The 17366-nt window shown below is 37.8% G+C and overlaps 1 protein-coding gene across 1 annotated transcript in view; it reads left to right on the top strand.

Annotated features, from left to right (window-relative positions):
- Positions 1 to 17366, top strand: part of LOC136858752 (lysosomal cobalamin transporter ABCD4) — a 113550-nt gene that overhangs the window by 13732 nt on the left and 82452 nt on the right. Inside the window, exons 3-4 of the mRNA XM_068226737.1 lie at positions 2722 to 2861; positions 13263 to 13379. Of these exons, the coding sequence (XP_068082838.1) occupies positions 2722 to 2861; positions 13263 to 13379 (257 nt within the window). The remainder of the gene's footprint in view (positions 1 to 2721; positions 2862 to 13262; positions 13380 to 17366) is intronic.

The following is a 17366-nucleotide window of genomic DNA, read 5'->3' as shown; positions in this document are numbered from 1 at the left end:
CCCTTCTTATAATCTCGGAAGTGTTTGCAGACAGAGTGATCAGTGCTGGTCTATTTCCCCCTTGTTCTCCTGATCTAACAGTGTGTGATTTTTACTTGTAGGATAAAAAAAAAAAGGGGGGTATCAAACAAATCCTCGCACACTGGAGGAAGTGAAAGAAAACATTACGAATGAAATCGGAAACATTACAATTGCAGAACTCACTCGCATCAATCAGAATGTGGTTACCAGATACAATGCCTTTGTAACCCAGGAAGGACGACACTTCCAGCATTTTTTATAAGGTATGATTTCATATAAGATTGTATATGCGCGTAAAGCAGGGTGGCCGCGTGTGACATAGGTAAGTTTGGCTGAGGCAGCTGCCGTAGTGCAGAGTACAAACACCATGCATTCGGTCGGAGTTTGTATGACAGACCATGTACATACATACATACATATAGTTCTTGCAGCTTCCTTGTTAATGACCGGCACACTTTTGAAGTACTCCACGTGGACTGTCACTGACAAAGCAAGCATGCTATTGGTCAAGAGCCATCTGCTACGGGTCACAACAGAGATGACTGAAGACGGACCTAAATCTGGTTACTGTCGGGGGGTGGTACTGCTTAACGTTTGAGTTGCCAGTCGTTAACAAGGAAACTGAGAGAATTATACATACATACATACATACATACATACATACATACATACATACATACATACATACATACATACATACATACATCATTATACTCTGAATGATAATTTTACTGGGAACACCTGGGGTGTGAAAGTTTGTGACTAATGACATGATACCATGTCGCGACTCATGGGCGGCTTGCAGGTAATGTGTTGACTTTCCTTTGCATGTCAGATGATAATATTAAGCAGTGATGGGTAAACGTGGTAACTTAAGCATCTTTGATCATGGGCCGATGATTGGAGCCTGTATTTATGGTACCAGTATCTCAACAGTAGCTACTCTTTTCGGCTGTTTCCATACCATGGTATTGAGGGTGTACCAAGAGTAGAGGAACTGTAGAAAGACATTGAGCAGGAGGTCAAACTGGTGACTGGCCACAAGTGATTAATCAGCAAGGCTAGCATCTGGGTGTCACGACTGATATCTCAGCAACGACGCTCTACAGTGGAGCATTTGACTCACCAGTACAAGAGTTGATAAGTGTTGATGCCCACCCTCTTCAAGAATCTAGGAAGTGGATACAAGCTTGTTAGGAGCCGACAAGAAATGGATGTAGAGGAGAGACCCAGTCTATTTGAAGACAGCAGTGTATGAAGATGTGGGAGATTTCCGACAAAAGAGTAGCCTTACGAAAATGTTGCCAAGTTTGGGCTGGGAAGACTCGGGAGAAAAGAGAGGAGCTTTTTGACTAAGTGGTATGTAATAAATTATTATATTTAAAAACCACCTTTCCAATACAATATTGGAAAGGTGGTTCTTAAATATAATAATTTATTACTCTGAAATCCAATACGGTTGCAAAATGAGATTTATAACTTGTAAGTGGTATGTTCCAAGATGTCAGAGGAGAGATGGCGTTGAATGACAGTAGTAGACAAATAAGTTTGAGTGGTGTTTTTAAAAGTAGGAAAGATCGTAATATGAAGATAAAGTTGGAATTCAGAAGACAAATTGGGGGCAAACATTCATTTATAGGAAGACAGTGTTCTCCCTAGGACCTTTTTAATAGGCGCACCACTCTGCCGTTTTTACAGAACCCCCAGCTAAAATAACCTAGATGTGTGTTAGTTTTATAAAATTAATACATATTTGAGTCATTGGGTGTTCCAAATTAAAATGTAAATACTGTAAATCTGTTTATTTGAATGATAAATGTTCATTGTTGTCAGCATAACTGCATCAGTTACATCCGAGTTCAAATGTTCAGCGTGACTATCACATAGTATCGTGCGCGGGCAGTGTCTGGAATAGCATGCGAGCACTAGATTCCTTATGGCACTCCGAGCGGTAAGTCCCAGTGAACAAGCAGCAGAACATGAGAAGTTCAAAATACTCTTATGTCTTGTTTGTGATAATAACACTAAAATAGTTCAGTTTTGCAATTAATGTTTACCTGTCTGATATTATTGTTGTTGCTTTGAGGGGAATAAACTGAAATTTGATAATATTAATTTTTTTATGTAGTATGTCCTGCCCGGCTGCTCATTCCTGTCACCTGGTTGATGAAAATTTCTGGCGAGAACACTCAAAGAGGTGTTAGGGATTGGAATAATTTATCAAGGAATGTGTTCAATAAATTTGCAAATTCTTTACAATTATTTAAGAAAAGACTAGGTAAACAACACTTAGGGAATGTGCCACCCTAGGCATCTACCCTAAATGCAGATCAGTGGTGACAGATCGATTGAGTGGTCTTTGTCCTTTCGTGTTTTCACATTTGTTGCTCCCTCTTCTGATGCTGACCTGTCATTGCGTTGTATGTTCCTGTTCCTCTTTCTGCTTATATGGATATGACTTGTTCAGGAAAGACACATGCTTTTTAAAATTTTTATGCTTTGTATCAAGATGTTTGCTAAATTTTTGGTAGGTAGGGAATTAAATACCTTTGATTGAATGTGCTTTTTATGTCTATGAATACTATTTCTCCCATAGTAATACACCACGTTTCAACGATCTAAGACTTACTTCACATTCCAAAAAATATTGGATAAAATACAATATTTGTGTATAATAAAATTGTATTCTTTGTTTTTCAGGTCAAAGGAATACGTTGGTTCGTTCAGCAACAGCTGTACATCTCGTGTAGACGACTCTTGTGTGGTCATTTACATCAGATCTATTTTATTCGCAACAATTTTTATCACATGTCTGAAAGCAGTGGCAAATTTAACAATCAGTGAGTAGATATAAACTACTAGAAGGATATTTTCTGTGTGAAATCTGCCTGCTATAAACTGTAGTGGTAATTGGGAATTTGAAGTGGGGAGAGGGGCAAAACTGTAGAGACAACAAAAATTACCCGGGTTTGTGCAATATAGTGTGCAGGGTTGGGTAGGTATATACAGTACATCAGTGGTAAGTTTTCTGTTGCTATCTGAACGAATTTTGACAGAGAGGTAGAGGTACCGGGTGAGTTGGCCGTGCGCGTAGAGGCGCGCGGCTGTGAGCTTGGATCCGGGAGATAGTAGGTTCGAATCCCACTATCGGCAGCCCTGAAGATGGTTTTCCATGGTTTCCCATTTTCACACCAGGCAAATGCTGGGGCTGTACCTTAATTAAGGCCGCGGCCGCTTCCTTCCAACTCCTAGGCCTTTCCTATCCCATTGTCGCCATAAGACCTATCTGTGTCAGTGCGACGTTAAGCCCCTAGCAAAAAAAAAAAAAAGAGGTAGAGGTTGATGGTTTTCCTACTTAAGTGCGGTAATAATAGTTTTTCAAGATTTTGATTCATTAGTATACATGACAATTAGGAGGGGAGCAGTTGAAAAGAGCTGAAAGCTTTAAATGCCTGGGAAAGTGAGATTGAAGAAAATGAAGGAAACAGGATGGAAACCAATGAAAGAGGAGGGTGTGCAAATGGATTCTTTAAGAGTGTGGGTGGATTGGTACGGAACAGGGATGTACCACAGAGATGTAAAGGAATTATCTACAAGACTTATCGTGTGGTAGTTTTGACATATGGATCAGAAATGTAGGTGATGAAGGAGAGGGATAAAAGTAGAATACAAGTAGTGGAAATGAAGTTTCAGAGGTGTCGAGTAGGTTTAACAAGAATGGACAGAATAAGAAATGAGAGTGTTCAGGAAAAGGTAAATGAGGTACCCCTACAGGAAAAGATAGAAAAATCAAGGCTGCAGTGGTATGGACATGTTAAGAGAATGGGAGAAGAGAAGGTACCAAGAAAGATGTTAGAAATGGAGTGGAAGGATAGAAGACCCAGATGAAGACCGAGGGACAGATGGATGAAAGGTGTAAGAAGAGCATCGAGGCAAGAGGAGAGAACTGGACGACAGTGAGAGAAGAGAAGTGGTGGACGGACAGAAAACGATGGAGGGGCTTATGTTCCAAGCAGACCCAGCCTGTGATTGGAAACTGCTCCAGATGGTGATGATGATGACTATAGAATAAAACTTTCACCAAAGGAACAATATTACACATATAAGTAAGGCGTGATTATACAATTTAAAGTCATTTAGTACAGTAGAACCTTGATAGTTCAAAATCGGTTCATTCAGAGTCCCACCTAATTCGAAGAAGCTTTCGTTCCCGGAAACATGAGGTACAGTTTTGCATGTTGTTTAAATTGTTTAATTTGAAATATGGATAATTCGTAATTCAAAGAATAATGTCGGTCCCATTACCAAAATTCAGACTTTTAATTCAAACTGCCTTTATATAAAAACAATTTTTTTCAGGGTAATTTAAATTTGAAATTTATCCGCGTCATGAAAGAATGTGTCTTCCAGAACGTGTTGGGGTAGATTTCAGTATTTTCACTCACTTCAGTATGTCTACAGTGTGTTTCATATTTACTAAGTTAGAGTAAAATTGTAATTCTTTTGTATTCAGCATTTTAAGGAACACCATAATATCACTTAGTAGGCAGTGTGCGGAGAAGCAGAATCTGCGAACACCAGCAATGCCGACAGTTGGCGAGAAAGCGTGGCTCATATAATCAATTCGTACGCACTGAATATTGTCAGTGCCGATGAAACTGCATTGTTTTTTTAATGCTTAGCCCAAACGGACTTACCGTACAGTTTTATAGGAGGGAAGTGCCAGCCAGAAAATCGTACAAGGGGGGGGCATTGCACTGTGTTGCAATGCACACGGAAGCGAGAGATTTCTTCCCCTCGTAATAGGGAAGTTCGATAAGCCATGATGTTTTAAGGGTGTTGGCCACTTTCCGTGCAAGTACGGGGCATCTAAAATGCATCCAGTACAGTAATCCAGTGAATAAAGGACTTGCACAAGGGAGCCAGCATAATTTGTCCTAGTCTTTGAATCATGCTTTTGTTTTCTTTCGTTGTGTGAGGTTATGTTTATCAGTGAGTTATCCAGGTGAATACTGTGTTGTGAATTTGAATACTGTAAATGCACCTCGTTGGATACATTTTGGAAATAGTTTTTTTCCATGGCATTTCAAATTTTAAACTTTGAATGAAGGTTAATTGCATGCAGTACAGGTCTTAGAATATTTTTTGATGCGGCAGGGGTTGGCATTTATGAATTAAGAGTTGGCGGTTAATTTGAAATCACGTAATTCGAAGTCCGATTTTTGCGTCCCAACACAACTTTGAATTTAAAATGTTTTACTGTATTTAATCTTCACTTAAAATCTATCACAGGCACTAAAGAGACTGATGAATTCACATGGCAAATGGGTGTATCATACCTGTGTCCATGACCTTGGAAAATTAATATATACCCCTGATACCATTCCTCATAGTGCATGCAAAGTCTCCAGTACTTTGATGTGGTGCTATGCAAATCGGTTAGCCACGGCAAAGGACATAATGGAGTCTTGATTTGTAGGTGGCTCCCGATCATTACCATAAATGAATCCGTCCTCATAGATAACAAATTTATTTGCAAACACTCACCAGGAGTTTGTTCCTAAATAAATGGAAATGTATATAGGATACATCTGTTACACAAGACACAGAGATGTGTAGCTCAGGCACACTCGACAATGCCAAATGACGCTGGTTCAAGAGTTTATACACATCGTGCACAAAGGTGTGTTCTGTACGTGGGGTGCATGTTTTGTGTGTATTTCTGCTAATAATTTTGTTAATAATGAAAGAAAATACAGAAACGAACTAGCTAATAAGAAAACAGAGCTCGTACAAATTGCTTTTTTAATGATTCCTATAATTCTTAGTTTCAGGTCGCTAACATTGGAATGTTTTCTCCACAAAGAGACGCTACTGTGTATAAATGGCAGCACTTTTCGGTAACTTATAAATTATTTATTATGACAGAGCAGTTCTGTTCTCAGCAAAATTCATCATATTTAGCAATTAATCAAGGTCTTCGAAGAAGGTTAAATACAAGAAGAGATGATAATAAGCTTTTGGGCTGTCAGAAGACGCGGAGCAAAGTTCCCTGGAAATCGTAAAGAATTTCATCTTGTTAAGCATCAGTTCTTTGACTCTGTCATCAGAGATGAAAGGACTGTAGTAATGAAGGAGCATGAAATTTATCGTTGTTTATTCTTCAACTAATTCATGCTGTTAATGACTCATAGTGTATTTTTGATATGGTAGTTGAAGACCACAAATACAAATGGCGTACTATATCATTTTACACTTTATTTTTTTTTCACCCAAATGAAGTACATTACACATCAGTTGTTACGTCCAACTTCTCAACATAATCTCCTTGTAACTGTATGCACTTTTGCCATTGATGTGTTAGTCTCTCCAGAACTTCCTGAAAGCATTCTTTCAGATTGCTGCGTACAGATGCCTTGACTGCTGTGTCCAGTTCTGCAAAATCCACAAAATGGCGACCACGCAGAGGTTTCTTCATGTTACCGAACAGGTGATAATCACTTGATGCCAAGTTGGGAGAATACAGTGGGGGTGGCAGCACCGTGAATCCCACTTGATCAATGGCAGCGGTGGTCTCTCGGCTAGTGTGGGTCTCACATCACCAGTCACAAGCCTAGCCATGAAATCAGCTGGATCTTGATCATGGCATTGCAAAAGTTCTCTGCACACGTCCACATGCCTCTGCTTTCTGTCTGCAGACAAGAGTCTAGGCACCACACTTTCCCCAACTGTAAGTGCTGTGCACAATCCTCAAGGATTATGAATTTCATGTCGTTGGTCCGTATTAAACTGAGAATAACATATGAATTATAACACAGTAGAGATTTCCACCTATTCAATACTAGGATGTATTTACAATATTTACATTACATGGTACTAGTTTCAACCCTCCTCGGGGCCATATTAAAACATATACAATGTATGGCTAAATCCTAAAACATGTTTCTTAACGGTAAGAATCTTATGGATATATTAACAATATGAAGTGTGGTTGAAATGTTGCAAAAGGGAAAATGAGAGATATTACGTGTGATGCAGGTGAGTACTTTATGGTAATCTTTTCCTCTTTCTGTGTATTTTGCTTTTTACTGGCTTTTCTCAATTTTAATAGGTCTAATTTGGTTTCTGCTATGAACTGAGAATTCCACCAATTAATATCTCCATGCGCAGTGTCTACTTTCTTCTTAACAAGAAATCAAAATAACTTCACATTCTGCACAACTCCAACAATCAACAATGCAGCCCATCAACATACACCAAATTTCTCTGCTTTAGCTGATACAGTGTAAAGTCGACTCTGCATGTAGAGAGTTTCACAGTTTACTACCCAGACATTGTACGCACTTGTATATTTTTATATGTGTCATTTTACATTGTGTTCATTATTACCAGGACTTACTGAATTCCATACGTGTATAAATTTTTACAACACAGAGCACCTTATTTGTACTTTCATTCCAGACTTCTTAGTATGCACTATTTATTTGCATTAATTATTACTCATTTGCACCTTATTTGTACTTTTATTCCAGACTTCTTAGTATGTATTATTTACTTGTTTTAATTATTACTCACCTGCATCACACGTAATATCTCCCATTTTCTCTTTTGCAACATTTCAACCACACTTCATATTGTAAATTTAATATCTCGATAAGATTCTTACCATTAAAAAACATGTTTTAGGATTTCGCCATACATTGTGTATGTTTTAATATGGCTGATGATGACCCCGAGGAGGGTTGAAACTAATACCATGTAATGTAAATATTGTAAACACATCCTAGTATTGAATAGGTGGAAATCTCTACTGTGCTATAATTCATGTGCACAATCCGCTGCAGGGTGTTTCGGCTAATTTCCATGGCTGCCTCCATTTCCGTAAATGTGATGCATATGTTTCCTTGGATGGCCTGTTCGACCTGGGCAATGTTGGCTGGTGTTGACACTGTCATATTCCTTCCAGAACTGGTTCTCTTGTCCACCGATGTGCACCCTGTTTTCCAACCTTCCACGCAGTTGTTAACTGTTTTCCATGAAGGTGCATGTTCTCCACAGACTGTACCAAGCGCCGATGAATTTCTGCCGTGGTCACGCCTTCTTTCCATAGGAACCAAGTCATATAGCGCTGTCCCTGACGGTTGCTTTCCATGTTGTCTGGTCCTACGCTGACAGTGTTGTTATGAAATAGCTATGACAAGTGCATTTGTTGGCCCCTGTGCGTGTGCTGCTACCAAACGGTGGAACAAGACGCTAGTTACACGTCGCTACCTTCAAAAGTGAAATGTGAACCATACCTGGATGTACAAAAAATAAAGTGTAAAACAATATAGTACCCTAGGCTGTTTATGACAGCTGTTGGCGGAGCTACAGAGGATCAAACCAGCCTTCGGGCTGACTACCCAACATACATACACAATATAGTATGCCCCTAGTACATATTCTTTAACACGTTTGTAGGTAGACCTAGTTCTGTTGTGCAATTGTGGGATCAAAGCTGTATTGTTGACATTCCAACTGAAAACAGGTTACTATGTTCTTCTTCGAAATTTTCAGAAGTGGCTATTAAACAGTGGAGTAGAATATTTATTCAGTATTTTAACTTGGAACTTGTCCTCTTACAAAGGATAAGTAATTTTTTTTATAATTACAGAAGATGCAAGCTCTGTCTGCATCTGCTGACTTGGTATTGCTTGTGGGATTGATACATTAATGGGCTGCATTGGAACTCTTTCTTGTATCATTTTATGAACTAGTATGGAGGAGTGCCTTGTTCCTCTATGGAATTGGAGTAACACAAAAATAAATTATTTATTTATTTTATTTTTGCAAAAATTTCCTCTTCATCCTCAGTGGATAAAGATTGTAAAATCCGCACTAATTGATCTAATGATTCTTTCACCACTGATGGAACCCCTTAAATCAAATTTTTCATAATTTTTCATCAATATTTATTTTAAGGATTATCTTTGGTCACAGGGGTCCTGGGTTCGATTCCTGGTAGGGTCGGGAATTAACTATCATTGGTTAATTTTGCTGGCACGAGGGCTGGGTGTATGTGTTGTCTTCATCATCATTTCATCCTCATCACGACGCGCAGGTCGCCTACGGGTGTCAAATCTAAAGACCTGCACCTGGCAAGCCAAATATGTCCTCGGACACTCCCGGCACTAAAAGCCAAATGCCATTTCATTTCATAAGGATTATGGAGTGTTTTACAACTTCACAAAGTAATGAATTAAAGTAAAGGGATCCACCTATTCAATACAAATTTGAATTGAATAGGTGGATCCCTTTACTTTAAATTTGTATTGAATAGGTGTATCCCATTACTTCAATTCGTTACTTTGTGAATCTCAATTCAGTACAGACCAAACAATGAAATTCTTGACGTTGTTTTACAACTTAGAACATCTGCACCTGGGAATTTTCAAGTCAATCAATCAATACTGATCTGCATTTAGAGCAGTCGCCCAGGTGGCAGGCTCCCTATCTATTGTTTTCCTTTTCTTGAACGATTTCAAAGAAATTGGAAATTTATTGAACATCTCCTTTGGTATGTTATTCTAATTCCTAACTCCCCTTCCTATAAATGAATATTTGCTTCATTTTGTCCTCTTGAATTCCAACTTTATCTTCATATTGTGATCTGTCCTACTTTTAAAGACGCCACTCAAACTTATTCGTCTACTAATGTCATTCCACGCCATCTCTCCACTGACGGCTCGGAACATGCCACTTAGTTGGGACCGGGCGAGTTGGCCGTGCGCGTAGAGGCGCGCGGCTGTGAGCTTGCATCCGGGAGATAGTAGGTTCGAATCCCACTATCGGCAGCCCTGAAAATGGATTTCCGTGGTTTCCCATTTTCACACCAGGCAAATGCTGGGGCTGTACCTTAATTAAGGCCACGGCCGCTTCCTTCCAACTCCTAGGCCTTTCCTATCCCATCGTCGCCATAAGACCTATCTGTGTCGGTGCGACGTAAAGCCCCTAGCAAAAAACAACAACAACAACAACTTAGTTGGGCATCTCGTCTTCTTGAAACTGTCTTTGAACTTCATGACCTTGCATACTGTGCTGTTGAAAATGCATGGGCGTGGGCCATAATACCCTTTATGACTAATAAATTATAGACTTGACAAAAAAAGGCAAACACTTTTCCCTTCGCGAAAATCAAATCGTCATGAATATGGCTCTTGGTCATGCCCATCCAACAATGGCTGTTAATTTCAGATGACCGGCAGCCATAAGACATAATCTAAATAGATCAAATCAGTGGTGATTGATTGATTGATTGACTGATTGGTTGATTGATTGATCATGCTGGGACACTTCATGTACAAAGTCAGGTTTAATAGTACTCCAGTAATGATTGTTTTGTGTACACACGTTCATGTGTAACAGGCCTCATGTGAGAAGAATGTTAAGTATGGGTCTATTTGTCCATTGTATACATTCGCAAATGTACACCTATGTACAGGGTAACCTGGTTGAAGAGAACGTTCCACAGTTATTTTATCTGAGTTAAAGTGTAATAATTTAGCAGCCTTTGCACAGACCCATGTGAAATTCCCACTTGTTGTGCAAGATGACAAATGGCTATTTTTGGAGAATTTTTCTTCTGTGAGAACCCTGTGCTGCTTTTTTGGTTTCTTAAGTTGGATACTTCTGTTTTCTGAAATTTATTATAAAGATTATGGAGTGTTTTATGACTTGGAATATCTACACCTGGGAAGTTTTCTTGGAACTGTCTTTGAACATGAGCTGAGTTAACATGAAAATCATACATAAAGACATGCTGTGTTGTTGAAAATGTACAGGCCAAATTACCCTTTACGACTAATTACAGACTTAAGAAAAGATAAAAAAAAAACCTGCACACTTGGGAACAGCTGAAATATGACGACAATGGACACATAAGTTATGAATTTCATTATGGTCCGTATTAATAACTGATCACTATCAAAGGGTAGAGAAAGGTCCACCTGTTCAATACCATGGTACAAGGGAACAAGCACTGACTTGTTGTAGGAAGCAGGCAATGTAAACAAAGGAGTAGATAAGGAGGGGAGGGAGTAAATAAGGGGGGGAAGTGGAGGGAATGAGTTGGGGTGTTCCCTATCCGCTGCTTTGTTTACATGGCCTGCCTGTTTCCTCCAACAAGTCAGTGCTTGTTCTAAATCAGACATTAGATGTGAGTCTCATAAATAATTTTTTTCCTTTTTAATTTCTTTTCTGTATGTTTATTCATTCCTAATTCTGGCTATCATTTCCAGATTTACTTCTTTGCCTGAGGTCCTAAGTCATCATAAAGACATCATATTATGACAAGATCATAACCATAATTTTTGTTATTATATGTATTTTAATGTTATAATTATTCCTGCAACATTGTCTTTGTCTGGTATACATGTGTTTTAGTTACCACAATCTGTTTAATTTGTCTTTGGCTGAAGATGGCCACTAAGTAGCTGAAACTAGTCCCAAAACTGATGTAATTGCATTTACTTGATATATTGTATTGAAAAAATTTATTTATTATAATAGCACTTCGATACGGAACAAAACTGAAATTTATAGCTTATAAAAATGTGAAAATATCAAGGTGAAAGATCGGAGCTGTACGGAGGATGTTGAAGTGTTTCCCAACCAAATCGCTGAGCTGTAGCCTTCGCCAGATGGGAAGTATGGGGGCAAGCATTATCATGCAACAGGATGACTCCGTTCGACAGCATTCCAGGCCATTTTGACTTTATGGCATGTCGCAGTTTCTGCAAAGTGTCTTCATAGTGCTGCGCATTGATTGTGGTTCCATGTTTGAGGAAGTCGAGGGCCCCTGCAGTCAAGGAGGGATGTAATCATGTCTTTACCGGAACTTGTGTGAACAGCTTTGGATTTCTTTGGTGGGGGTGAATTACGATGTTTCCATTGTTGGCTTTGTCATTTGCTCTCGGGCTGAAAATGGTGGCACCATGTATCGTCTCCTGTGACGATACTGGACAGAAACGCATACTCTTCCTCGCGGTACTGCTGCATATGAGCCAGACATGAAGCCATTCTGTCAGTCTTTTGTCTCTCTGTCAGTTGATGCAAAACCCACCATGCAAATTTTGCAGAAATGCAAGTGATCTTTGATAATGGCATGCACGGTGCCATGGCTAATGCCAAACTAAACATGAATTTTTTCCTCCGTAATTCGTCAGTTTTCCCAGATAAGGCCATCAGTCTGCCCTGTCACATCAGGAGTAATGGCTTGATGGGCCTGTCCTGGGTGCACATCATCTTGCAGTGATGTGCGCCCTTCTCGGAATCTCCTATGCCACTTGAGCACACTCGTCATGGACATGCAGTGTTTGCCATACACAGCAGACACTCCAGCTTCTTCAGCCACCAGAAAATGAACCACACTTCTCTGCTCTTCTTTACTTTCTTCTATTTTTACAGCTGGACGAATACACTAGACCAGTCCGCGCACCTACAAAGACATAACCCAACAACTGTTTGCATCCTGTGAGTTGTCACTATGCAGTTCTCCTACCACAGAGGTGGCAGTATCGATATGTAACAACAGTTTGCCACCTTTTGCACGGAAAGTATTTTATGGTGGGAAGAAACACATATACATCAGATTCAGTTTTTTGCTCATGTGACTGAAGTGTACAATTTAGTACGTATGTGCTTGAAATTGTAGACTACTTCTGACCATCAGTGACTGACACCAGGAGTTAGTTGGAAAGGTAGACAGTACACAGACAAATACATGAATACAATTCTGACTGTGTTGGAAAGAACCTACAAGTAAACCAGCATAAGTTGGTTTTTACCCATGGACAAACCATACTTATGATTGTAGCACATTCTTGATACTGATATTCTCCTGCAGTGATTAACAGAAGAAAAATATGCAAAAAACTAAGTAAGAGGAACTTCCTTTTAATTAAAATCTTTTATGTACGGGAATTTTGAATATAGTAAATGATTAATAAACCTGTTTCTCTCATTCATGTGGGCTATATTCATTATAATTTTTTTTTCATCATTTGTTCATTTATTTATTTTTATGGTTCTTGTTACATAGTAAATAGGAACAATCCTTGGATGGCTGGAGTGATGTTTGTAATGTGGCATAGATAGTGGATCATATGAAGCATGTGGATGTGAGGGGATTTAGTTATTCCCAGGAGTTTGAAAATCGACTGTAATAGAATGTATGCTTATGCATTTTTGTTTGTTTGTTTCAGAATGGAAGTCGTAAATCAAGACATAATTGCATTATGCTCTCAGTACAGTGATTTGGTTACAGCTGTTATGATTTTACCCTTCGTGATTGGAGCGTACATCTACTTAGTGTATCTGAAGTAAGTATCTGAATTAAAATACAGAAGGTTGTTTGGTTTATATCTGACTGATTATGTGACGCTACTACTGAGCAAGTTGGCCGTATGGTTAAGGTTGCGAAGCTGTGAGCTTTCATTCAGGAGATAATGGGTTCAAACCCCACTGACAGGAGCCCTGAATATGGTTTTCTGTGGTTTCCCATTTTCACACCAGGAAAATGCTGTGGCTGTACCTTACTCAAGCTGATGGATGCTTCCTTCCCACTCCTAGGCCTTTTCTATCCCATCGTTGCCATCAGACCTATCTGTGGTGGTGTGATGTAAAGCAAATTTTAAAAAATGTAATGCTACTGCCACCTTGTGTGTTACTGTTGGAACTATGGGTTTGTTGTTGTCTCACCTTGTAGATGTACAAGTGTCATTTGTGACCATCGTGAAATGATGCTGAAAGTCAACAGTTATTTGGAAAAGTATGTTATGGCCTTTTCAATGCATGTCCTTTGTACCCACGCGTAGTGAAACAGTTACATGTAACTAATCTCATGTTAAGACCCGTATTGAAATTTGCTATAATATGCTTACAATTTTGTATCTTATATTTTTTATTCCACCTTTTCAATACAATTAATTTTATGTTTTTAGAAATTCATATTGCTACAACTCTATTTTATGGGGACATGTTTCGCTTGGTTTCAAGCATCCTCAGCCTTTGTAATCATCTCAAGGTTAAGACCTGTCATTGTTAATTTGCTTTGACAAATTTGTGCTTAATTATAATTCTAAAATTAAGTAGTAAAATACACATGCATAGGAATTTGTGAACACATTGACAGTTTAACAATATTTAAGACAATACTAAAATTGGAATATTTGTTAATTCTGAAGATTGACGTCTAAAACCCAGTAATGTCTTCGTAATGATGCCATCAGACCTATCTGTGATGGTGCGACGTAAAGCAAATTTAAAAAAATGTAATGCTACTGCCACCTTGTGTGTTACTGTTAGAACTAATGACGGAGTTTGTGAATATATATATTTATTTGGACCAATATTTTAATAAGGAAAAAACCTGAATGACGCGGTCGATGTAAAAAGTCCACTAATAGAACAATTGCCAATATTACTGCAAACTTGCCAACCAGTTAATAGTAAATTCTTGAAGACATTTAATCTGAAAACTCCCACCACAAAAATAATCACAAATACTACTTCGATAACGCATAAAGATTCCCCTCCACATAATACGCCAAGGTCCAACGCCCCTCCTACCGTTTCCTCCCCTACCCCCACCGCGACAACAAATAAAGTCTCCTCACCACACAATAGCCAATGTCTAATGCCCCGTGTAATATTTCTTCCCCTAAGTCCCCTACCCGCCCTTCACAACAGCTTCTCCATATGTATAACACAAGGAGTAGAACCACAAAGGATAACAGTCGCCGTAAAGTAACAAATACCATGAAGTTTTGTAGTAGCAGTCAAAGGGGTAAGTGATACATACCAATATGATCACAATACAAGCCTAATAACACACAACATTATCACGTAATTTTTCCTTTGTTACAGATGCATAATCATTCAAATGTTGTGAAATAAGAAATCACATCAGCACCTCAAGATTTTTGGATTGACGTCCCTTTTGATTAAGCCTTCATATTAACAGATTACTGCCAACATAAAATCTGATCGTCAAATCAAGACTAGTTCGAAACTACCTAATTTAGCATTTTTACCGTTCATAACTAATATATTAAAGTAGCATGCCTCAAAATTAATACCTGAAGCAGATTTCCAGCATATCTAAGATTTTAATCTTCAGACACCAATAAAATAAGTTTTAACAAAAATTACGACTCAAATTTTAACACAAGTAGTCAATTAACAATTGTTTTTAATAAACTGAACTTAAAAAATTTTAGCCAAATTTTCATCATTATGAAGACATTACTATGTTTTGGACGTCAATCTTTAGAATTAACAAATATTCCAATTTTAGTATTGTCTTTAATATTGTTAAACTGTCAATGTGTTCACAAATTCCTATGCATATGTATTTTACTACTTAATTTTAGAATTACAATTAAGCACAAATTTGTCAAAGCAAATTAACAATGATCGGTCTTAACCTTGAGATGATTACAAAGGCTGAGGATGCTTGAAACCAAGCGAAACATCCCTAGAGTTGTAGCAATATGAATTTCTAAAAACATAAAATTAATTGTATTGAAAAGGTGGAATGAAAAATATAAAATTGTAAGCATATGAACCCTACCCGTGTCCAGGTTAGACACAGCTATCACTCCGGCTAGTCAGATGTAGTCCCAGGGTATCCACAAGGAAGAAAAATGTTTAATTTTTCTATAAGTCAGGTTTTACGTGAATTCCAAGAAAGACACAATGACCGTACGCGATACCATCCGATGAATGTCTTCGCCTTACCGCATAGATTACATAAAATAAATTTCATCGTAAAGTCCGTATTGTTGTACCGTACGTATACTTTAAGGTTAAGTTAATATTCCACCTTTACAATATCATAAGTTTATTGTTTATTTATTTAAACAACATTATTAAATAATACGGGACATGTTTCATCTAACTTGTAGACTTCATCAGCCATAAGATATTCAAGAAAAAGCTTTAAAAAGGGCAAGGACAGAACAAACACAATAAAATAAATCGGTTGTTGAACACGTCAATCAAAATAGCGAGGATGTCCGGATTGTTCCTAGTACAAACATTCAAATCCTGTTGACGAGAAAACTTAAATTCACATACATGAGAATGATATAGTAAAGCTTGTTGTTAAAATTCTTCTTGAGTGTGCCGTTGATATGCAGCAATCAGGTGCGTCGGCAAAAGCTGGTAATGAAGTGTATAATGTTATTTGTAGCAACAAAAAATGTACTCCTTTGACATAATATAATATATATAACAATATAACATAATATAATTCTAATATACCGGTAAAAAAAAAAAAAAAAAAGGCACGAAAAAAAAGAAAAAAAAAGCTTACAAGAAACAAAGGAATTCTTAAATATTTTAGAATTTTTAACCTCCAATAATTATTTTACCTTTAATGGTAAAATTGACAAGCAGGACAGTCTTCCTATAGGCTCCCCAGCTTCAGGAATAGTGGCAGAAATTTATTTAGACCATTTGGAAAATTCTAAAATTCACAATAAAATTAAAGGTATTGTATTCTGGACACGCTTTGTCGATGATATATTTGCCATAATAGATCATAACATCTCCAACGGTGACATCATTCTCGAGCAGTTAAATGAAATCGATCCATGGATCAAATTTACTTCCGAAGTTGAAGTTAATAATTCTTTAAACTTCTTAGATATCACTATCAACAACAGCTCCAATAAATTCTCTTACACTATTTTCAGGAAACCCACCCAAACTGTTAATACCATTTGGCAAGATTCAATACATTCGGAATCTCAAAAAAGAGCAACCTTTTATAGTTTGATCCAAAGAGCCTACCATATCCCCTTATCTGATGCAGATCGTAAAAAAGAACTCGACTCCATTCGCTTAATAGCAAATAAAAACGGTTTTAGTAAGCATTTCATTGACAGGATAGTCAACAAAATTGTCAACAGACCCAGTTCAATCCTTCTTAGTGAAACAAAAAGAAAAACAGAAAACTATGCTTCTTTCACATATACCAATAACAAGATTTACAAAATCACCAATGTTTTTAAGAAGCATAAGGTCAACATTGCCTTTAAAACAATTAACAATAACATTAATCTCTTTTACAACCATCATAAAATCAATAACACAATGAACAAATACAATAAATCAGGTGTATATAAGTTAAATTGCACTCAATGCTCCGTGAGCTACATTGGGCAAACCGGAAGAGGCTTTTTTATCAGATATAAAGAACATGTCAATGCCGCCAAGCATAAAAGATACTCCGCCATGAGCACTCATATGACAGATTCGAATCATTTCTTCACTTCCATAGAACAGGACCTAAAAATTCTTTG

The sequence above is a fragment of the Anabrus simplex genome, chromosome 1 (genome assembly GCF_040414725.1).
Source record: "Anabrus simplex isolate iqAnaSimp1 chromosome 1, ASM4041472v1, whole genome shotgun sequence".
In the NCBI taxonomy this organism is placed as follows: Eukaryota; Metazoa; Arthropoda; class Insecta; order Orthoptera; family Tettigoniidae; genus Anabrus; species Anabrus simplex.
The sequence above is the reverse complement of the archived record's forward strand: the minus strand, read 5'-3'. Positions and strand labels throughout refer to the sequence as shown.